This window comes from Falco cherrug, chromosome 10, assembly GCF_023634085.1.
Source record: "Falco cherrug isolate bFalChe1 chromosome 10, bFalChe1.pri, whole genome shotgun sequence".
Lineage (NCBI taxonomy): Eukaryota > Metazoa > Chordata > Aves > Falconiformes > Falconidae > Falco > Falco cherrug.
In genome coordinates this window covers 12,957,430-12,981,993 of record NC_073706.1, presented here as the reverse complement: position 1 = coordinate 12,981,993, position 24,564 = coordinate 12,957,430, and the positions used below count along the sequence as shown (strand labels likewise).

Below are 24,564 nucleotides of genomic sequence, written 5' to 3'. Positions count from 1 at the left end.
GCAACTGCAACATTCACAGTGATCCAAGGGAGAGCGGGATCAGGTTATACCGCCCGGATGCTGAAAAGCACCGTGTTTGTGATACCCACAAGTCAGAAATCTCACGCTTTTTGCTCACACTTTGGCTTTTTACAGGCTCGATGCCTCTATTAGGCCAAGTCCTGCATCCTTTGCTCACGCCAGTCATTCCCCTGGCTTGCATCAGACTTCTCAGGTGCATAATAGCATCACTTGATCCATGCAGCCAGGAAGACGTTGCATAGCTGATTTTAGCTGGCTGCTCAAGCTTTTAAGATGTGACACAGGACACCCTACAGAACTTACCTCATTAATAAAGTCACCAATATCCCCTGGATGTGGGATTACTGGTCTTATAGGATACTGTGGTTCAGCACCAATAGGTCTTTCATCCACTCTTCTGACTCCAGGTGTCTTGTTCAGCACATGATCCATGGTCTCCGGCTGCTGGAGCTGGCTTAAATCATAATCCTGTGACAAGTGGGAAGGCATAGAGTGAAACCACAAGCTTTTCATTCAGACTATCTACCCACCCAATGTACAAACAAGTCGAGGGGTCTAATTCTATTTCAGCTGAAGTTCAATGGCAGATTTTACATCTCTAACTGTTACAGATGAACTAACATCTAACATCTCTAACTTACAGATGAACCCGACCCCTGAGTAGCTCATAAAACCAACCTCCTAAGGGTGTATCTTAAAATGTAAGTTAAATCAAACACTTAAATGTTTTCTGAATATTTCACACAGCCTCTCCATCTTTGGGATAAAAACCTGGTCTCTGTTTGTGTGTGCGTATGTATATGCATAACTTTTTGATGAAATACATAATATAATGTAAAGACACGGCGTTGGTACACATACTATTTTACATTTCCACAGAAGTAAAAACATTAAAATGTGTATTGCATTTACGCATGTAGGCCTTTCAAAGTAATTATGTTCTTTCTGCTTGTGAAAAATCCCAACAGAATAGGTTTCTATCAAGGAATGAGAACCAGCTAATATTTCATTAAAAATGTATTCATGTAGGTAATGGTGTTTTGCTGCTCTTCCTTTGCTGTTATTTTTAACGAATCCTTTCTAAAATATTTAAGCCTACAGTGTAGTTGCCTGAAACCAGATACTTCAGCTAGTTTGAATGCTTGTAACAGTACTTTGTTCTACTGGTAAAAGTATTCTTGTGCTCAGATGGAGATGATTGGATCTCCAGGAGCAGTATTTATAAATAACTTGTCAGCGACAAGGAAAAAGAAATGCTAATTGCAAGGATTTTTCTGTGGAACAAGAACTTCACAAGTTTTGGGCAAAGTCCCTGCTCCAGTTCCCCGGGAAGGTTCTCACCAGGCTCACAGCTCACCTTCGGATGCCACCAGGACCTCCACGGCAGGACGAGCTGCTTGCTCCTCAAGCACCAGCCCCAACCACTGAGAGCAGGACTCACCGCCACCCACCACACACACAGCAGCCGCTGCACGGACCCTGAACCATGCAGCCCACTTAAGCAAGCAAGAATAAAACCACTGTATGATGCAGAGTCACTTAATTTGCTTGAACATCACATCTGAGAGTGTCATGGGCTCTGGGGTTAGGTAGGAATAAAAAAACAGTGACTTAAACATGGTGACCAAACTTTGCTCTTTTAGCTGAGGAAATATATCCGTAGCGGAGGGAGAGCACCTCCCAGGAGTGCAGACCAGTGAAGTTTTCATGCAACATCAGCAGCGGTGTCTGTTAAGAAGAAGCCACCGCAGAAAAACTGACACAACCAGGCAGGCTATGGCTTAGGGCTCTGTCACCAAGCAAAGCTTTGCCATTGTACGCTTTGCTGTGAAAAAGAAAATCCCCAAATGTATTTAGACATTTCGCATAAACCACGTCCAGAAATTTAAAGAAATTAAAGGCATGTTAGAGACGACTCAGTAAACGCAGGGAAAGCCCACAGCAGCTCTAGGCTGAAACAAGTCAAGGCAAGTGCCTGCAGCCACAGGTCCGACGAGAGCGGCAGCTGCTGGCTGGTTCTACCAAGATCTCTGATGCGGAATGGTACAATAAACAACTTTAGTGACTGAAACAACAGAAACATTGTTTAAACATGAGTTTAAACCCATGTTTAAACTGCCCCCCAGGGAGTAGAAAGATTCATGTGGCATCAGCCTCCTGGCATGATCCTGCTTGCAGGGGAGAGCGTCCCAGTGGCACGCTGAACCTAAGCTGGCTCTCACCAATGTCCACACCACACCAGGGGAGCCAATAAAGCTGCCTGGGGCACAAACAAGTGGAACGCAATCCTTTGCAAGTACTTTAGTGAAAATCATGTGGTTTCTGCCTTTTTGAGAGCACAGAATGCACAGCTGCTCCTTGGCCATGACCCATGGTCTCACCTGGTCTTCCTCTCCACCTCCCTCTTCGTCGTACTTCAGAATGTTGTCCCTGACGTCGTCCTCAGGGTCGATCAGGAGCTGCTTGGTGTGGCGTTCCTTCTCCCGGCGTTTCATCCACACCACGAACAGCAGAACCATGCCTGTAACGGGGAAGAAGCTGCGTGAGGCCAGGCTGCGCGCCGGGGCACGGCGGCGTGTCTGAACGCCTCGCCTGCCCTCTTCCACTGCGGAGAACTTCACCCGCTGCTAGTAAGAGGAATAAAATTTTATCCTATTGTGTGTTCTAATTTGTAAGGGAGAGATCAGTGCAAGCTGTAAATACTGTGACAGGCCTCCACTACAAACATTTCTTTAAGATCCATCACCAGCGCTGATTGAGCTGATGTTTATCAGAAGTACAACACACAATCAAAGGAAAAGCAAACAGCAAGTGCGAAAACCTCAGCTTTCTGAAAATATTTGATGTAAAACCTGAATTTTGAGGAATAGATTTCTACCTTTGCTTTATTCAGGGGCATAAAATAAAGGCAGAGGGCAGACTGCTGGAAGGTGCTGGAAGCAGCTGGGTACAGACGACCACCACCTCTGCCTGACCGGCTGTCCCACCAGTGTGACACAGCGCTGCCTGTCAGCTCGCCAGCCCTGGCCATGGTGGTCATTTTGCTGTTGCCTGCAGTTGGCCAAGCAAGACTGGTTTGGGAAGCTGCATAGCACTGGGTCCTGTCATCCATGCCAGACTCCCTCATCCTCCTCCCCAGTGTCTGAGGGAGGCTTTCCAGACTTCCAGGATCATATTACCCAGGACATGAGCATATGCCTTTGGCCATCGATTTGCAAAACAGATCTAAGATTGTTTGAAATCCTTTCAGAGAGCAGGGCTACCTTTGCAGAGCAGATCTGGTAGCACAGAGCCAACCTCCTCAGGCACCAGCCTGTACGTGCCAGGCCCCGGCTAATCTCTCAGCACAGCAAGGGATGAACAGTTCTTGAATCATGAGAAAGTTTTCCCCATTTAAACAACTTAACCCAAAGGGAATGCTGGCTCCCTGTTCCACCACCTCATCCTTCAAAGGGCCACCCATGTCCCAGAGGCTGCGCGCTCCCTGTGACTTACTGCATGGAAATTGCTCTGGCAACTTAAGTCTCCACTAATAAAAGGCAACCGGACCTTGTCTTCTTCAAGAATCTGTCAATACATTTGTTTTCATTTTTGTGCTCAGTAGCTGCAAATAATGCCGTCAAAAATGAAATTCAGCCTGGGCAGCTGATGCAGCTACACCTCCCAGTAGCTGCCTCCTCCTCCATTCCCCACGCAAGCCACAGGTGAAGCTGTGGCAACCTGCCAGAGAAGGGAGCGGTGGATGGACAGCAGAGGTGGGGACGTGTGGCCCAGGTTCATTTCATCTGGGTCAACTCCTGACCGCACCGAACCGATGCAACCAACACAAGCGAACTCGGGCAGGACGTGAGATGCCAAACCTTCTTTGTGTTTTTTAGCTGCAGAAGGACAGCAAGCCATAGGGTTTTCTGTCCCTTTGCCCCTTCACAGAGCCTTGGCACTGCTTCGCCCAGGGCGAGGATGGAGAAGGGACCAGACCCTGGGGACACGGGTGGGCAGCCCAGACAGCAGCCCCACTGCCCAGGAGGTGGTTAGTGGGATCCGAGTTTTTCCTCCCAGCACCACAGTGTTTATACACAACAGGAATTCAGTGAAGTGAGCAGAAGAGGATGGGACAGCTAATTAGTGCCATTGTGTGCCAATCGGCTGCCATCCCTGCCTGCCAGCTAACAGAATTGTTTTCAGATAGTTCAGCATTTCTTTAATGCTTATCCTAGATCTATTTAAGAGAGAAAGAAGAAAAGGAAAGAAAATGTAACTCTTATCTGCAATATAAAACCTCAGCTATTTAGCAGACTATTGAAGTCTACTTCTCGTTGTTCCTTTTCAAGTCTCTCACAACAAGATACCTGCCTAGTCCACAAAGACAATATTATAATGGTTACCGGGGTTTATCTTTTTTTTTTTTTTTTTTTTAAATGCTACTTTTTCATGCACTTGTGGAAAAATCTGTGCCATTAATGCCTTTACAGCTACCCTGAAGAAAAAAAGATCTTCAAAGTGTCAATAGCGGATGTAGTGCACTCTCCTTCCTTTTATTCACTCTGCAGAATGGGAAGTGCTATTACTGCTGTTAGACCCATTTTCACTCTGCATGTAGTTTTCCTTGAAATCTGTTGTCTTCACCCTTCACAATTTTTACGGCATTGCTCTTCTAAGTGTGTTATCTGTGCAGCTAATGCATCAGGTATCAGGAAGAAGAAAACTCTGAGCCAAGGTAAAGGCAGAAACTTCCTTCACCTGAGCAACCTCAGATATGTCCCCTTGGTGCTTCTTCCTTTTAAAGCCATCAAACTTTGACCGGCTGATGCTAAAATGGACAAGTGGCACAAAAAAATCTTGCATCTGCCTTTTTCCAGGCTATTGTTCAGAGGTCACGATACAAAACAGATAGAAAGGAGGCAAAACACTGGAAGGATGTAACTGGAAACCTGCTCATCGCAAATTACATTTTTCATCACTGATACAGTGCTTTGCAGCTCTTGAAGATAAAAAAAAGTCAATTAGAATTACAGTGAATGTAAAAATAAGCTTTTGTAATAAAACCCATAATTTAAAACGGGATAATGTATCTGAAAAGGAAAAGAGGAATCTCTTAAATCAAATGTCCTTCAGCTGAAGTTAATTTCAGTCAATAGGATTTTCAACTGTTAAATCATATTTTAGCACTGGATTTATAAAAAGCAGCAAAAAGAAGGCCCGTGTTTAATCACCTCTGTGGCTTCCAGTGCAAACTTTTAGCCCCAGCGGCACGCCTGCACACCCCAGCGTGCCAAACGTGCCAGGGCTGACCAGCACCACGTCTGCTGCTGGGACCCCACAGCCACTGAAGGACAGCAACTGAGCATCGTGGCTAGGCACAGGGACACCTCCAGCAGCTCACATGGGCTGGGTAAGGAGAGGGGACTGCACGGCCACAAACACCCAGTTTTCTTGCTTGCTCTCCAGACTGCTTCAGTAAATCAATTACACAACCATACATGCCCATGGCTGGCCCAGGAGGGCTAGATGTTTGCCCAGAGATGACCCATTCTCCTAATGTACCATATCATATCCACATTAGGTGACATTTGTAGCATACGTCGCTCTGTCTGCTCTCTGTTTAAACACATTGGGGGTAAATATTAAATGTTATTTAGCACCATAACTCCCATTAGCTTTAATGCGAATCCCATGGTTTCATCCTGCGTTTCTTGATGAATATTTACCTCATTGTTCATTTCAGCGCTCATTTTTATCTATTCCTACTGTGCCAACTCCTGCTTGAAGTTATAATGATATCATTTTTATTTTTAAGTATATGCACACATGGTTATTGGTAATGCTCATGGAAGTCGGGACTAATAGCGTTGCTGGGCAAAAGGGATGGCTTAGCCTAGAGCAAAGGGATGGCCAAACCTTCTCTGCAATGCACCCCCAGTGCTCCTGACAAACTGGGGATCCTTCCTCTAAATAGCCACAATCCACCATGACTCTCCAATCTGATGTGATTTTACAAGCAATGGGAACAACTACCATTCTCCTATTCCTGTGAACAACCAGAAAATGACAGCTACACACTGGTTCTGCCAGGGACTTGCCAGACTCTCATAACCAGTCCATCTGGTACTGGGAACCAGTATGACCACAGCCAGCCAGGGACCCGAGAGCTGTAGGATTTTGGACGAGTTTTTCAACTTTTTCCTACAAATGCGGAGAATCCTATCACGCTCACTATGTATAAGATGCTGTCAGGTGTAATGCTGTTTGTAAAGCTACTGGAAGCCTCAGAAAGAGCAGTCCGATGCGCGCTGGGAGTGCTGCAGCTCGTTCTGCTGGTGCTGCAGTGAAAGAGGTTTGAATGCAGATGTGCGACACCCCCCCCAGCTCCGAGCTCCCAGCTCCGTCCTTTGCATGGAGCTGGGATGGCTCTAGAAAAACACCACCTACAGAAACGGGACAACAGGGAACAGGGTGGGAAGCATGATGTCTCCCAGCGGTGTCAGCCCCTGCGGTACTTACTGAGCAGAATAATGATGCAGATCAAGATGGCGATGATGGCACCCGTGCCCAGCCCCGCGGCAGCCACCGCCCCGATGGTGGTGCAGTCGCCGTTCTCGTCGCACGGGCACACCTTCACCTTGATGACGGACGTGTTGTACAAGGGGGGGTTTCCAGAGTCCGTCACGATGATCGGCACATCATACACACCCGCTTCCAGGTACATGATGCGTAAACTAAGTTGGGCGTAATCGCCTGGAGAGACCAAGACAGACAGAGAGATGACAGACGCCCTGGCAGAGCCTTGCAGCCACACTGGTACAGGCAAGGCTCCTCTGCCGGAGCAGTCTTCTGAGTCCTGAAGAAGAGGCTACCAACACCACACCCGGGCAGGTCGGCTGCAGACTTCTGCCCTACGTTTGGTCAACGACCAGCCTGGGTTTTGGAAAATACCGCGTGTTTTCACTGCTGCACTAACCTACCTTGATGCCATTTGCAAATCCGGTTGCAAGCATTTAACATGGCACGAAAGGCAAATGCTAAAGCATGGATGATGCTCCCTGGGTCTGGGCTGCTCCTGGCCACTGCTCACCCATCCTCCCACCTCAGGATTTTTTGGGAAGCCCATTGCCCACTGATGACATGCTCAGCCAGGAAATCCCTCTCGTGTTCCTTCCCATTGCGATACGAGAGCTGCGGGACTGAGCCCTGAGCTGTGAGGGCACAAGATATTGCTCTGGCTTGGCAAGAGGGTGCCAGACCTCAGCGAGAGGGACCAGCTTTGAAGCCAAAACCAGCCCGTGGCTCCATGATATCTTCCATCGTCTGCTGAAACTACCAATACGAGAAGCAATTAGGGCCATTTGTGGTTGCATGCGGCAATATAAAAATCCTTCACATACTGGTAATCTTCACACTTACCTAGCCCTCCTGGTTCCACGCTAAATTAAAAGGCTGCCTTTATGCAATTACGGTCAGAGAAATGAACATTGATCCTGATTGTGGCTTATGACAATTACACTGGAGGAACATAAGGAAGACTGATAATAGCTTTTTTCCCCTTGGCCATTATGGATGATTTATACTCTGTTCACTACTGATAACTGTTCATAATTATGAACTGCATTAAAAAAAGCCAAGTGCCAAGGCTCTTAGAGTTATGCTGCAGGTCTGATACAAATCATTTCTGATTAACTATCTTGTCTATAACGTCAGCCATAATGTGCTTTAAAAAATAAAAATCAGATAAAAAAGTAGGAAAGTTTGGAAGTTTGAAACCGCACGTGGCCTCATTAGTGAATCAGAGTCCAAATGTCCTCAGGATTGCCTGCCCCATTTACCATTCAGCCGTGTTATGGTCCAGTTCTTCCTCACCGCAGATGGCACACTTGGCAGCTCGAAGACAAAGGGCCCAACATTTGGATCGATGTCAGCATCCGTGGCCGTTATGTTGATGACATTCAGGTTTGGCTTTTCACAGATCTGTGCCTCCTTTGGCAGGAGCTCAGGAGCATTATCGTTGATGTCGATTAGGTAGATCTGCAGCGTGCCAGTGCCGCTTGCGGGGGGTATACCTGAACGGGGAAGGCAGAGCTGAACATGGACTGATGACCATCTCTTGAGAAGCAACGGGATTGACAACACCATGGACCGGCCCCCTCTCTGCTTTCCAGTTTCAATAAACCAGGATTTTCACCCTCCCTCCTTGGACCTTATGAGGGACATACTGCACTTTCATGGTCCCTTGCTTTAAAAGGTACTATTAAAACTTCCCCAGGCTTCCTAATGTTGCCATTTTTTGCTCCTGCAGAACATGGAGGTAGAGTCCTGCAGATTTGTAGCCTATAGCATTGTCCTTAGTCAAACTCTAAAAATACAAGGAGGCGATACCCAGCTGCTGGCCCAAATTTTGGTAATGGCTGTTCTGAAGCGGAAAAACCATTAGAAAGATAGCTAACAAGAGGAAGAAGAGGGCTTGGATGGAGGAAAAAAAAAAAATTAAGTAGTGTAATCTGTTGGTCAGCATTTACTATAGGTAGCACTTGCTACCTATATATAGATTTGCAGACTGTTACAGTGCTTCAAAGAAAGCCCACGTCTCCAGCCCATCCCACAGTCAGGCCTAGGGTTACGGTGAAAAGTCCTTGCTCAAAGCCTATGTTCCGAGCTAACCATCACCAAATGTGGTGGGTGACGCTAGTGACCCATGGCAGCAGCAGTATGTCCCAATATACAGTTCCTCACCCTCTCCACATTTGCCCCAACCAGCAGGGATGCCACAGCACAGCAGTCTTGGTTCGCCAGCCCCTTACTGATGAAGAGCCACATTTGTACGACTAATGACCACTTAAGCAAAGTAATACCCGCCCTGGTAAGAGAGAACAGCCTTCCCAGAAACGGCGCAGTATTTTAATTTCTTGCCCCACACACATGTCTGGCAGCTCCACGCTGGCCTGCCCACCGGCTCCCTTCTCGGGCAGCATTGCTTCAGCAATTCTTTTTAAAGTTTGTGCTTTCAGTCCTGGCTCTTCCTCCCAGTGCTGGATATAAAGCTACACAAACCACTTCCCCCACTAGGCTTTCAAAGGTTCTTCTCCTTCCACAGACCTTCCTTCCTACATTCATTTCTCATTTCTGCTCCACCTTTCAAGGGAGCCTTGAAAACTCTGAAGGAGCCCTGAAAATCCTTCTTTCATGGTTCCTACATAAGCTCTTCAATCATTGATCTCATCCTTTCATCTAGTTAGCATGGTGTAGGTCTCCTTCTAAAACAATGTCTTTGATCAGCTTTGAAAGTTTCTGGAGAGACAGACAACCCATCAGGATACTGGGGCTGAACATGAAAACTGGCTTTCAGGACCAAGCAAAGTGATTTTACTGTGTTCACATTACCCAGAACAGCTTCTGGGATGAACGCAAGCCCCACATTAGCCTTGGAGACGGACCAAATGCAAACTAGCAGTCCTGAGGGGCACCCACTGGCACGGGGCTGAAATAACCTGCAACTACCACACGTGCAAACGCAGCTTTGTTGGGTGACTGGGTGCTGCTGGGCTCCAGTTCCTCCTGGTTTTTGGTTCTTTCTGCTCCTGACTGCAGTTCTGGGGCAGTCTCGGGAGGAATGAAAAGCAAACAGTTTTTTAAATGTCCGAATACTAGAAACCATGGAACATTTCAAGTTATTTCAGCGGTCTTACGTGGAGAGAGCAAGAACATGGACAGAGCAGGTATTGATGTACTACCACAAAGGATCCTCAGACTTCATGCTCAAGAGGTGAGGACTGCTGTGGCACCACTGACTCCAGCGGAGGCTGGTCCGCTCCCTGAAATTAAGATTGAAATACTAATGACAGTATTTCAAAAGAAAAAGGAATGTACAACTGCTGCATCTACACTCAGCTGTTGCATTCTTGATCATCGCCTTTTTCACAGTGCCAGAGTCAGTGTGGCTGGAGCAAGGTACAAGCCAACTGGCTTTCATGTTCAGCTGCAAGCAGCAGTCACTCCCAGCCTGCTTGTGCGAAAATTTCTAAGGAACTTGGGCCACTGTCCTGAAAAATCGTGGCAGAAATGAAGTAAACTGTGCCTGTGGCTAACTGGCACCTTGTCACTGTGTGTCTGCAGAAAAGCAGGCAGCTGCAGGCAGGGTCACTAATGCAGCCTGGTGGCCCACAGGATTGGGCCCCAAAGGGGAGTTCCCGTGGGCAGGACCCTGCTTCTTTCAGTTACGCAGTCTTTCTCCCCTACTCAGCTCTCTGGTTTATGAAACCTGTTGGGACATTTGAGTTCTCAGCTCCTGTGTGACACTGGTTGAAATTGGCTGAAGGGTTCAAACACTGCCAGGTTCCACACTTGTGTAGACACAGTGTGATCCAAGAGCCTCTCTCCTCTGGGAAACCAGGCTAAAAATGTGCTGTTGATTAGGATTCCCCTTTTCTCCCCATTACACTGCAGCCAAGACTTTTCTTTAAGTGACTGTCTCTGCACTGTAGCCCAGACAGAGCGAGCAAGCATGTCCATGGAGTGTTTGGTTAAACTTCTTTTTTTATCACATACTGAAAACAGCACAAAGAACTTCAAGGAAACCAGATGCTGCTGCTGCTTCAAGAAAGAAAGAAAAATCCCCACCAAAACCCTGGGCCCAAAAGCCTTTCTTTGATGAGTTACGTGATGCTGGAGGACCTGCAACTTGGGAGAAATGTGGAAAGAGTCTATTAGCCTAGATGAAACTTTAGCTGTTATCCTAAGCACTCTAGACAGAATTTTAAATAAGGTGTTGCTTTATGTGCATTTTAATGGCTGCAATGTAGCAGTGATAGATTAATTTTTCAGAATAAAGAGATTTATCTAGGTCCTCACTTTCTGAACTGCTGAATGATGGATGTGGAGCTGCCAATGCACTGTAGCATCAGCACCGAAGCCGAAGCAAGGGGTTAACTCCAAATCACGTTGTACTAAGTGCCTGGGATTTGCAAGGTTAGGTGGTGAGGATTAGTTTGACAGGTTCAAGCTCTACCACTGTTTCTGTGAGTGGTCTTGGCCAACTCATTTGACCTGTTTCGCCCTGCGGCTCTTGCAGATGAACACTGCTAGATCCCCTTGAAACTATTTTGGATTTTGCTGTCCTGGCTACCTTCACAGAGGGGAAGCTTAGGATGGGGCTGTGGGATCACACCAGTCCTACCATTGATGGCACAAAGAAGAGGCAGTATTTGCTTCCTGGTCCTGCTACTGAGCATTGAAACCCTTCCAGGAGTTTGCCCTGTCCTTGTGACCCAGGATGCAATGACTGAAGTGAAGCCTGAAACCCCAGAGCGAGGAAGTTTTCATTAGCCCTGCAAGCACCACTGCATCTGCTCGTAACGGACATGGCACCCTTCAGCCTGAGGGATGGCAAAAGCTAACACAAAAACTGCCCTGGAAGCCCCTCCAGAGTATGAGCAATACACTTTGGTGTTCACAGCCAAGCCTGGACTTAATTTTGCTGCTGAAGCACGGCTTGGGTTTGATGTGAGTACTCAGCACCCTGCAGGGGGAAGGTGAGGGTGGGAGAGGGGGAGGAAGGCCCTCTCCTTGTCCAGGGAAACCACTGAGCCCTCCACAGAGCCTTTTCCAAGTGGGAGAGTCAATGAATGAAGTAACAGCATGGCCACAGTTAGGTATGGTTAGCAGAAAGATTATCAACCCCTCCTAATCAGAACGATGAAGAGAAATCCAGGGCAGCAGCAATGGACCACTTGCCCTCGCGTGACGCTAACGCTGAGGCTCACAGTACTAATTTGACCAAAAGCACTGTGTGATCTTTAATGAGTACAGAAGAGCAAGCCTGAACAAGGACTTCTCTGCAAGAGGATCTGTACTGGCCTCAGCCACTTTGATAATAAAACACACCAGCATCCAGGCACGTCGATGATGGCTGAGCATTTCAGAAATGGTAGCGGACAGAGAGAGATTAGCTCCGATGACAGACAGACAGACACCCCTCATGAAAGCCACAGCAGTTCAATGGACCTATTTTTAATATCCTCCTGCCATCCCCTACGATTATTTCTGGTTTCCTGATGGAAGGCTTCCTGAACGCTCTGATCAGCGCCTTTGGGACGATTACCAGAACCGGTGTGTTCGGCAGCCCTTGGAAAGCACATCCCTTTGATACTTTTTTAAGTTCAGGCTACACCGCTACACTGAACTCCCCAAATCGATTTTCCATTTGTCCTCCCCTTTCCCTTAATGACACTCTCCGTATACTGTGCACATTTAATTTACTCCAGCAATTTCCCATCCCACTTTCACATTTTTGACCATAAAAACCTGGGAAAAAGATAACTTATACTGACAACTCTGTCAGGGCATCATTTCTCTTAATGCATCACATTAGAGTCTTATTGAAGCATGAACAATGTGAAGCCTGGGCTCACCGTTGTCAGCCGCCAAGAATGTGGCCTCGTAGACATTATTCTTAATGTAGTCTGACTCTCGATCAAGGACAGCAGCAGTAGTGATCTGACCATTTGTGGCATTAATGTTCAGCCAGTTTGCAGGATCTGACAGCTTAGAGTATCTACAGAGAAAGGAAATAAATACATGGCAGTCTTTTCACTGACATACCCTTAATATTGCTTGAAATAAGGGTTTTCTGGACTCCTGACCCATGATTCAAAGGACCTCTGGATAACTGGTTTTGTTGACAAACAAAACACTAATTGAGTATGTGGGTTTTGACCTCTACAATTATACAGTTTTTCTATTTCTTTCATTTTACAGGTTTTTCTTTCCACTCAGTGCCACGTACATGGCAGCTTCCTGCTGCTGGGAGTGGACATCGGCTGAGGTCTCTGCAGCCGAGGAGAAGTGGGGTCTGCAATGACCACTGTGTCGGTAGCCTGAATTAGAGGGTGGAGTCCCGCCCTCTCCTTCTCTTAACATTGCCCTTCCTAAAACAGCTCTTGTTCTAAAGCCATGGATACGCCTGTTTTCTGCCCGTCACTAATAACAGCTTGGGAAATACCAGGCTGGAAGGATGGCTGCTCCTCTGCAACAGAATCCTGTCTTCAGCAGAACGGCCCTGGGGACACGGCAATGGGAACTCACCGCTGTATTACAGCACGGATCCAAGGGGGAGGCGGTTTCAGGCCTGCTCTCCTGAAACATTTTCACATGTTCCTGAAACGGCAGGGAAGGGCATCCCATGCATGTGGCAGCTTTGAAGAGGGCAGCAGCACAGCAGCGCCCAGCATGCCCTGGGCTGGCAGGACCCAGCGGCACATCCACCTCCCAGCTACCCAGTCACCTCATCGCCCAAGTCTGTTCATGCGCTGTGCTGCACAGCCACCTACGAATGTGTCTTGTTTGGGGTAAATTTTTCCATATTCTCCAGATCAACGCGTTCTGTTTACCTTTGTCACTTGCTTGTTTTCTTGGTTTTATTTTATTTGTTGCTTTTGGTTTCTACCTTTTGGTTTAGTACAGTTTGAGTTGAGATGGACCCTTGTTACCTAAACTGGAAGCTAATAAATGGCCAATCTATAAATTATTGAAATAAGCAAACAAAAGCTGAGCTTATTCCATGGGTAAATCAGACCTGCTGATAGTTTTATATAAATTTTTTTGTAGTCAGATACGCAGGTGGGAGAACTTCTGGCATTTGGTGAATATCCCTTTCCAGAAATGGGCTGTTTGAAGCTAAAACTCCAAGTGAAACTTGAGCTGCCTCAATCTGTGTGAGCAGGAAAGCAACACACAGCTGCACAAGCCCCTGCCAAAGGAAAGAATTACATTTCATGGAGCCAGACTCTTTGGGGTGTTTTCATTTATTTTAATATCACCGCTGTGAGTCTCCTGCCCTTTCTCTGCTAAATGATCAGGGATCCAGTTTCAAAGCTGGCTTTGTGAATGTGTCTGTGGCTAACGAGGCTATCTTGAGGTGTGACATTGGCCATGCCAAGCTGTGCCTTACTGGAGATGCTCCTGCTTCCTTATACACTGTTTGTAAAAACTCTATTTCGTCAAAGACCATTTAGAGAGAGACTGAAAACCGTATGCAAGGCTTTAGCAGATGGATCAGCTCTCTGCAAAGTGGTCATCGTGGACCTGCAGGCTTAGCTTTTTGGGTATCTTTCCTCCTAACTCACCAATGCCAACTGTGAAGAAAAACCAAAATCTCCTTTGCATAGCTCACAAAGAACAGGACTCCATCAACACCCCCCCTGCTTCCTGCAAAGTCTTGGCACTGGGCTGTCCTGACGATGAGGGGCTAAGAGGTTGTACTGGGTTTGGAAACAAAGCGCTGGTGGATACACAGAACGTGTGTCCTGCAAGCCCTAGGAAAAAACAACTTGAGTACCTGGCTGTTCACATACACAGAAAGTCTTACAAGACCCTGCACACGCAGTGTGCGATGACAGGAACGGCTCAGCAGAGCTGGTCCTTCTCCCAGAAACGGCAGATGCTTCTTTGGATTATAGATCATCCACCTCCGGGTTAGAGCTGTTCTCCCCTCTGAAAACCAGCCTTGGTACGGACATCAGCAAAATAAAGACCCTTCAAAGGCCAATATTTCAAAAAGAACATAAGAAAAACTGACTTGTTAGTTAGGATGGTCTCTCTCCTCAAAAGTCGCAATACCTGTCTAAAGACAACAAGATGAGGCAGTGAATAAACTATCATTTTCTAGACCAGACAGCTCTGTGCCAGGTGGAATATTTCAAACTCTTCCTGACACAAAGTGTCACAACTGATGTAAGTTTAAGGGGCCTCAGCTGTGGTCATGTCATACACCCAGGTTTTGCCAAAAATACTGCGGTCCTTACAGACTGAGAGTAAAAGAGAAACAAACCTCTGCGGATGCAGAAGTATCCGAGAGCAGGAAACGCACATCCCGTCTGCACAGATGGAGGCTGAAATACTTGTGGAAGGTGTCACAAGGACTCTCATTTTCACACACACCTTTCTGTCAATGTATTTCCTGGCGGGAAGGTGTGTGAGTTGGGGTCCTGGAGCGTGGATTCAGTCCCCAGTCTGCCCAAGCGGGACAAAACACAGGGACTGACACCCTCCTGGTCACAGCATGGAGTAAATCCAATCCTAAACTGCTTAGAGCAAACATCTGACTTTCATAAGGCTAAAATTTTGCCAGCTGAAGCCCACTCATGGAGAAAGCAGCTAGCAAGGAGGTTGTGTTTGGCAGTTGGTCTGAATGGAGAGGAAGGTCAGAACAAATCTCGCTCGCTGCAGGGCAGGAGGGGCTGCTGGGGTGCGTTGGATGGACTGGTGTTACTCAGATAGGGACTCAGTGCCAATGGCATGTGAACGGGTGTCTGACTGCTCCGGCAATATGGAACTATATGACATCTTAAAAGCCTGTTCAGCAGCTGTCTGTAACCAAGCGAGCCTTGCTCTGAAACGGCTGACAGCTCCTCTTGCGCTGTGCTTTTTAAGCCAGGTTGAACCAAAATTGTCTGGAAGCAACACAAGCCGTGATTAAAAACCCAAGTCACTCCCTTCAAGCCCTAGCCCCTTCTGTGCCTCAGTTTGTCCCTTGTAAAACAGAAATAACAAAGCTGACTTTTTCTAAACCTCTGTATTTATAAAGCGTATGAGCAACACAGGCCAAAGCATCCTTGACAAGGCAGAGACAAAACACTGGTACAACGCAGCCCTGACCTCTGCCTTTGCAGCGGCGCGGGGACCCTTTGCTACCGGCCGCTTGCATGTGAAGCTGCGAGCTGCCCCTCTGCGGCCGGCAGCATGGGACCCCTGCCCTCCCCGACCCAGCCGCTCAGCCTGGCTTCCCGCAGCGGCTGGGATCCTGAGTTTACCAGCTTGCAAGATACTCCGCAAGCACTCGGCGGAGGGTGACAGTCCCTGCCAAGCACTTTACTCATATCACATCGGTCAGTTTGCAAATTAGCGTTCAGCGGCTTTGCTCCCCAAACTTGTGCAGCTGAAATCCCCCACCTGTACACCAGCTCACTTCGGCTGCCGGGTCTCCCACCTTACTGCCTGCTGCATGAAGCGGTCGGGATCCACGGCTGAAAACGTTGTCAGGACTGTCCCCGTAGGCACCCCTTCCTCCAGCCTGATTAGCTTGTGGTTTGTTGGGAAATACGGTGCTTCGTTGACATCTGTGACTGAAATGGTGACTCCTGCTGTTGACTGGAAGGACATCTGGATGCCACTGGCCAGGGGAGCTTGGTTTGATACCATCACTGTCAGCATGAAAGCTCTGTTCATCTCGTAATCGACTGCCTAAAACAAACAAACAAGCAAGCATAAAGCCAAGCAGAGAATAAATTCTACCTTCTGGCTGAAAGCTGCAAGATTTAGGAGGCAGATGATATCAAAGTCATTGCCTCATCTCCTTTCCTCCTGAGCTCAGGTCTTTTGAAGATGTAAATCCAGACCAGCTTCAACCCAGTGGAGGATTTGGCCTTCCAGTATTTGGAGGGTCACCTAGTTAGAAAACCCCCACAGAGCAAAAACTACAGACGGCAGGGAGGATTTGCCCCGTGTTTTGTTCCAGTGCTAAGTGGTTTCCAAAACAGAACCTGCCTGTGATAGCTGAGCGCTGGATGAACAAACCCACCAAGGGCTGCTCTAAATGCAACAGGCGGAGCCCGTTAAGAGAGACTGGACAGGTACTTTACAGTGATATTAGCATTTAAAGCTGCTGCCTAAGTAATGAGGACAGTCTATGTGGACTCATGAGCCTCAAGTGCTCTTCATTTTTCCACTTAAATGAGTTTATAAGCAGAGATGGCACCACAAGGAACAACGCCTGGTCCAGTTACTCAGGTGGTCCTTCCAGTGGGACCTCTCGCCCTCTTGCAACAGGCCTCAGGATCTCCTGAGGCTACCTGCACGCTCCTGCGAGTACCTTGTGCTGCTGGGTGGCCACAGATCACTTCTCAACATGCGCATCAAGATGATGTGTCTTAGAAGCCAGAAAAATTGAAAAGCCATTGCTGGCACAACCGACTGAACCGCAGTATAATAATAATTTCTAAACCATCCCACTAATTATTATGAGGGAACTCACTAATCATTTGCCAGGGAGGCTTGAGTTATGCAGCATCACACCTCTGCTTGTTAAAAAATGCTTTGCCGTAATTTATAAATTTAGAAGCGTAACCATTCTCGCTAATACCTTCCCTAGCGCTGAGTCTGCAAAGCGTACTCTCAGGGTGTAAAATGCCACCGTTATACCGACTTCGGCAGAGCTGTACTGATTTACATCAGCAAGATCTCGCTTCAGTGTTCTGTTTAAAACCCAGTATTGTCAGGAGAGAAATCAAACCATAGGAGGCTACACGAGAGAAACAAATTTCAGGGGCAAAAGGTAAAACAGTGGAATCTCTATTCGATTGAAGTGCAAATGTTCCTATTGCTAAATGGTTTCCTGACAGGCAGGGCCAACATTTAATAAATAAAAGGAAGCATAAAGATTCCCAGTACACCCACCAGCACTGATTCACGGACTTGTACCGCATTCAAAAAAGACGCATGGTAAAAGTTCCCATTTAAACACTATTCAAGGCCTTGAAACAATTTGACTAATGCATTTCCTCGATTTCTTTTCACACCCCTCTAATTTATATTCCACCAGTCCTCATTTTTTTCTGTGCGCTGGCTTGTTTGCTAACCTTGCCCAGAGCCAGCCTGCACCTCCCTCCCCACAGGGGCTCAGACGGAGCCGGGGGGGCCGATCCGAGCAGCTCCAGGGAGGAGTGATGCGGGGAACCTCTGGGCTCCATAACGATGCACAGGACGCACTGACCGCACACATATCCGCTGGGATGCAGCCTAATGCAAGGGAGTGGTTTCCCCCCACCCCCAAAATGTAAAGCTGCTCGCTCACTCAGCTTCTTTCCCCTCTCTCCTAGGAGCAACAAAATCATGGCTGCAGAAAAGCTGTGTAGGGAGCAGAGCTGGACCAGCATCTCCAGTAACGTTTATCCCACAGACTGTCCTGGAGGCACCAGTGCCCTGTGCTGGCACATGGTGGCACCATGTCCGTCACGCCTCAGTCTGCAAGGGAGAGCTGACCTGCCTCTTCCTCTTCTCTGCCCATCTGAGTCCTATTTCACATATTTTTGGAAGAAAAAAAAATGGTAAAATCAAGAGCCTGTACCTCCACAGCAATGTTTGTGCTATGGTCCCCAGTGGGAGCTGAGCCCCTGGCTGCCAGGCACAGTACAGCCCTAAGCAAACTTCTTTCACACTGTAGGAAGCAGTTTCTACCAGAACAGCTCATACTTCTGCTCCCTAAAACCGCCTCCCTCTGAGGGTAACGGTGCACAGAGCATTCCATGTCCCTCGCACCACAGTAACACCTTCCACTTCCCTGCACCTCACTGAAATGCTGCGTGCTGATAGCTCCAGCGGGGAGTCCGGGACAGGGTTTAGTGATGGGCTTGGCAGCGCTGGGTTAACAGTTGGACTTGATGATCTTAGAGGTCTTTTCCAATCTAAACAATTCTACGATCCTATGACAGCAGGGTCCTGAAAAAGCCCATGGAGCTGCTACATTTGGGACAAGGAGGTCCTGGACTGTTGCCTACTTTTTCATTTCATGTCCAAGAAGCACATAACATGACATTAAAAAGCAGCACCTTTGCAGATACCCCTTGTTGGATTTGGATCTCGCACAAATGTCTCTGAAAGGCCCCCCTGGAGACGCTGCACAACCTCCATCTCCACCCGTGTCCCTGAGCTGGATGTAGCAGAGTGAAGGTGAGGGCTTGCCGTGTGTCCTGCTTTTCTCAAGGTATTTTTAACTGAAGTGAACAAATTTCCCTTATGTTATCGTTAAGGCAAATAATAACTGAAGCTTCAGCAGCATCTCCATTAAAAATTCACAGCTCTGATCCATGCAGAGTTTATAATAACATTTTACTTAGCCAGCTGCCACGGGGCAGCCACTGCTGCTCTTGGAGATTGTCTTTGGACTCTGCGGTGTCTCGTTGGAGTGGGAAGTTTCTCCCTCCCCTTGATCAAGGCTTTCTTTGAAGATTAGGGTCTTGCATGGTACAAAAATGGTTCGGAAAGGGATGAACAGAAAAAGGAAATGTTACACTTTTGGTGATGGGACTGGAGCTGCATATGGGGTTTTGCTGAGAGCAGCTGCTTGGAAGCATTTCTGGACCCAAACTCCCCTTAAAGGGGTGGGAATCCTTACAGAACGCCCCTCCCTGTGTGGATGCTGTAACTGCCCTAGCCCAGATGCAAACCCCTTTGCTTGCAGCAGTGGGGAGTTGTGCATAACCACCTTCAAAGAGCCACATGAAAAAAAAAAGTGTGTTCTGTAAATAAAGGTTCATTACTTAATTTTTTACCTGTGTTTTCAACCTACACCAGTGATCAAGCCAGCAAGAGGCTGCTCCCATACCACGAAGAACAAGCTCTGACCGGCCACCCAGTCTGACGTGCATACATTCCCCAAATCTTTAAGCATATTCACTTATTAACAGAGAACAAAATATTTCAAAGAAGAAGGTGGAATCCTAAGAGTCTTCCCTTCTTCACCATGAAAATTTAATCACAAGCAATTTCACTCATTCTCCCTGCTGAAAATACACCAAAAAGCCTCCCGGTTTGATAAGGGTAAGGAACTCCGGGCACCCAGGAGGATCAGGTGAGGTTATACAGTGAAGACATTCAATGCAATTTCAAGCTTTGAGCTCAGCTTGACAAGACAGGATTTTCATGTGGTTCTTTGCATTGTGATCGCCGTGGGTTACACAACAGTAGAAAGTCAACACCAGCATCAATGGTGTCTCGACAAATCTGCCCTGCTTTTTGACTGCAAGTTCTGAATCAGGGATGGCTCATTATGCAAAGTCCTTGTGTAGCAGTGATGACCATGTAAATCTGTTGTTCACTTTTATATGCCTTTAAACTACAGTCATGACACTTCGTGAGATTAAGAATAAGGGGTCCACTCCTGTCTGCAGTGAAAACGTTGGGATTTCGATTTCAGACTGGCTGATGCTGTCAACAGAAGTTAAACTCTTGCATTTTACTTTGTTTAGTGTTTTCTTTTTAAGCAGAAAATATATGCATATGGATACATGTATATTTACATACATATATGCCTCCACATACACAGGGCTCTAACTACTGCTAAGCTTGAAGAGGTTTTGTAACGTTGCACCAGAGAAGGCTGTCAACTGTCATTACAGAGCAATAAAGAGTGATAAATAAAAGGACCTTGCTGAAATACCATCTAGCAGGTAAGATGATGTCTCCCTCAAAGTTTCAGCAAAGTGGCATCTGCAGACACACACACACACCTTACGGGTCAGCGAATGGGACACGCTCACAAGCTCACACGTTCCTACCAGTGTAACCTCACTGGCATTTCACTGATGTCATTTTCCCTAATACCCAAGCTGTATGTATTAATAATGACTGTAACTAATTAGCTACAAGGGAGCGGTGGTCTTTTTTTCACCACACAGCTATTCTTGAATCACGTTATTCTTTAAACATTAGTGTTTCTTCTTAAGTTGTTAATTAAAACTTTTTGTTAGAGAAGGCCAGACTTATCAAAAGATGCAGGCTTTATCCATCACAGCACGTATTATCCTTTTGAGGTACAGTGCACAGCACATGCCATGCAAGCTCCTATAGATCACAGCAGCCTATTTGTGACACCTTCACTTTTTTTTTTTTACTCAGAGGGAGCATCCACAGGCATCTTCTCTGGGAAGAGATTCAGTGAACACCGAATGGGTCTGTCTGTGTGTGAAATGATGGCAGAAGCGTTCATTGCCTGGACTGCTGGCCTCAGGAACTGGAGAGGAAGGAAATGCTGAAATGAAGATAAAGCCCTGTTCTTTGCAGGCAAGCAGGGAAACAGCATTTGATACCTGCAGATATCTTCAGGGTTCCACCTCACCTAACACTGAGGGCAACGGATGGAGGAAAGAAGGGATGATGGATATTTACAGTCTTATTTCTCAGAGTCTTTGGACAAGATTCTCTGCGGATTTAACCTGGGAAATGGCTTTCACCTGAGTGGAACTATCCTGAGCTGAGGATCTGTCCCACACTGTGTGTTTATCACTTGATACTAGGAAAAGGAAAGTTTCTCAACTTTTCTCTGCCAAGCAACTCAATCGGAGGAAAACCTTTCCTTCTGTTACCAGGAAATTCACTCCTGCAATCTCTCCTCACTCCCTCGTTTCACAGAGGATCACTTGGCTGATCCCCTGCAGTGAAACGCCGCTCCTGTCTCACAGCTAACAGGGAGTTTTCTGGCTGAGAAAGAAGGTGCAGACTCTGCCCTAAAGCTGCCAGGCAGCACAGGGCTGCACAGCCCAGGCGCTCTTCCCTCTCACAGTGCTCAAAAAGCTAAGGAAGAGCAGGACACGGAGGTCAGGCTTGGATGCTGGGAAGAGCGTTCAGCACGTGAGTTTAGGAAAGCTTATGGTGGGTTGGGCTGAGCTGGGAAACCCTGAACCAGTGGCATACACTTGGAGCAGAAGTATTCAGGACTCCTGCACAGAGATGGGGAACAACAGATCTGAGCACTCATATTCCCAGGTAGAGAAGGCATGAAACAACTGCAGGCTTCTGGCAATCCTTGTGGCCTTAGCTAGCTGAAAGGGTGACAAAGATGGATTTGCTTTGGCTTCCCCCTTACCTTCACAACGGTTACCATGCCTTCGTTGGTGACGGGGTCTGTCCGGATAGTGAAATGGCCAGAGGGGTCTCCGCTGATGATGCGGTAGATGGCATTCCAGTTGGGGGAGTGAGGCTGGTCCCGGTCCATCACTGTCAGATTTGCCACCACAACTTCCACTCTGTTCTCAGGAACTTCTCCTGAATACTGCAAAGGAAAGACAGGAGCGGTCATGGTGGGAGCTTGCTGCTGGTCCTCACAGGTACCTCTCCTCCCCCCTACATCAGCACGCCAACTGGTTTTCCTATTTTTTTCCTTTGAACGTTTTCCCAAACCTTTCGAAGCCTAGTTTCACCTCTTAGCCCAAAGGAGAACAAAGCCGCTATCACCCAGCCACTGCCCAAGTTTCAGTAAATCCTCAAAGTAAACGAACAAAAAATGTCCCTGACATTCTCATTCAGATTCAGCAATCAGACAGTTAATGTCAACAGCAGGTACAAATGGCAGACTACAATGTGCATTTTTTAGGATGACTATATCCCTTTAACCTGAGGCATTTTGCCTCACTCAGATTTCAGTGATGGCATTTTATTGCTTCTTCCGTGATTTTATTTAATTTTCTTTCTTTCTTGCCCTTGATTTGATTTTGTCTCATTATTTGAAGTGTTTCTTGTGATCTTGCCACAGCCTTTCCTGGTGCTTAATTCGCTCACTTAGCACTGATTTTCATGGAGCATGTCCTGTTCAGGCACATCCTGATGCATTAGCTGCATTCTTTTCTGCTTCCCAGTCCTTGATTTATCACATGGCTGATCAGGGATCCTGGCCTGCGAATACTTCCAGTGTTCAGGGCTCACAAGCTGCCAGTAAGACACATTCCCAAATTTTCAACTGCCCTCATCTCTCAGCATCGCCTATTAGCAGCACTTGCAAATCAACACTCTGATTGACATATGGCAAATTAAACACTGGGGAAACGATGGGAGCGGCTGGCTCCGAGTCTGCTGCTGCAATCCTGGCCCCAAACTGCAGGAGACGAGCACTTCCGAAAATCTGTCTTTTGGTGTGCACAAATGCCAGGTTATATAAATGATAATAAATCATTCCTTTGTTAGCACAAGAGTCCCTTTCCACTCCTAACCCTTCCCCATCCACTGGAGCCCTTCGGTTACGTGTGCTTATATTTAGTATATATTATTCCACCACTGACAGCAAAAATATTCAATCTGCCTTATGTTAACGTAAATTTAAATTCGCCCTTTAGTGGTATCCTGAATGGCATTTTGCCCTCCTTTCTGTTATGCACCTGTCCTAAACAAGTTTTCATTAGTGAATGCAGATGGCATCTCTTTCCAGCCATGCTGAGTGGTGAGGAAGAACAGTGGGAAGCTGCAAGATAATTCTAATTCCAGTACATGCTACAGATCATCTTTTTGCTTTATTTCCCATGATTTCACTCATTCTTCACCCATTCTCTTGCCCAATTTGGAATCCCTGCAGCACACAGCTAAAGCAGGGGAAATATCATATGGAAATTTATCAAAAGCCTCTTGAAAAATCCATTAGATTATGTCATATGTACACTCCTATTATCAACCTTGTCTGAAACCCGCTCCAAAGAACTGAAGGAGATTAGTTAAGCAGGATCGTCTCGCACTAAATCCACATTAGTTATCGCCCATTTCATTAAATTAATGTTGTATGGCACGCCAGCAATGACAAGCTGATGAGCCCCCAGCCTCTTTTAGGAGGGGGTGGCACTGCTAACATCAAGGCATCGCATCGCCTTTTCAAAGGAGTCAAGCACTTTGTGCAACCACCTCAAACCTGTCACCCAGGACCATGTTTTTTTCCACCTGTTGCTACCAGGCTTGTGCCTTACAGCACCAAACAGAATTAACCCATCAAGAGCAAGCCATCGGCTGTATTTAAGACATTTCAGAGGGCCAGCCCCACAGGCTGCCGAACCCCTTTAGTGTGTCATAACCCAAGTACTGCCGACGAGTTTGGGTTACCGGGAAAAATCCCACAGAATTGCCAACAGATTTTACAGCAGCCCGTGTAAAAGCCATCACAACATCCATTTTCACCCCGTAGCAATAAAAGTTTACTACAAGACGTATTTTAAAAATATGAGGTATATTAAAAATTATAAATACACAAGCACATCTCAGTCTAAAGCCTGGAGGAAGATCACAACAGATTATAAAGCTTTTCCATTAGGGTAAACCCCACAACGCTAGGCACAGACGGTGCAATCCAGGAGTTCATCCAGTTGTTGATATCTATTAGGTACAGTTAGGGAGTATCAGTTCCAGGTAGCACTGAGGGAGGATGTTGTCTATTACGCTTAAAAAGCCAAATATTTTTCTGATGAGAACAGTACCTTCACTGGAATCACAGAAGCCCTCAAAAGACACCCAGGTTAAGAAGCAGATCTTGGAGAGATGCATCATGAAGAACAGAACAAATTTCAGCAGCTACACAGCAGCAGCTACTGGGAATCCAAACCGGAGCCTGTCTTTCCTCCTTCTAACACTCCCCCACTATCATTATTATAAGTAAATGCTGTAATGTGTACTGTCCGCAATTGTCTTTACCTTTAATATAATTAAGTAATGACATTAAATTACATCTGCTAAGGGAAGGATGGCAGCTTTAAAGCTACCCACACTCCTTTGATGTCATTCCCTCCCTACCCCGGAGTAATTCAGGATAACGAACAATGCCATCTTTCACTACGCTGCTTTTCAGCATTCCCTGTGCTGCAAGTTATCTTTCATAAGATTACAATTGATTTTCAAATAAAGAAAAACATATCTATTCAACCAAGGTAAAACAATGGGCAATGAAGGAGCTGCTGGAGTAAACATAAGATTGATAAAGCAGTTCTTGACCTACACTTGTAGCATTTACACATATTCCCCTGTATTTCATTT

General features: G+C 46.7%; 1 protein-coding gene across 2 annotated transcripts in view; it reads right to left on the bottom strand.

Moving 5' to 3' along the window:
- CDH4 (cadherin 4) overlaps positions 1 to 24,564 on the bottom strand; it is a 463,114-nt gene that overhangs the window by 2,070 nt on the left and 436,480 nt on the right. For both annotated transcript variants that reach the window (XM_055722277.1, XM_055722278.1), the window contains 7 exons: positions 21,647 to 21,832; positions 15,995 to 16,248; positions 12,420 to 12,562; positions 7,842 to 8,075; positions 6,523 to 6,756; positions 2,403 to 2,542; positions 325 to 489 (listed from right to left, as the gene is read on the bottom strand). In XM_055722277.1, the coding sequence (XP_055578252.1) occupies positions 325 to 489; positions 2,403 to 2,542; positions 6,523 to 6,756; positions 7,842 to 8,075; positions 12,420 to 12,562; positions 15,995 to 16,248; positions 21,647 to 21,832 (1,356 nt within the window). The remainder of the gene's footprint in view (positions 1 to 324; positions 490 to 2,402; positions 2,543 to 6,522; positions 6,757 to 7,841; positions 8,076 to 12,419; positions 12,563 to 15,994; positions 16,249 to 21,646; positions 21,833 to 24,564) is intronic.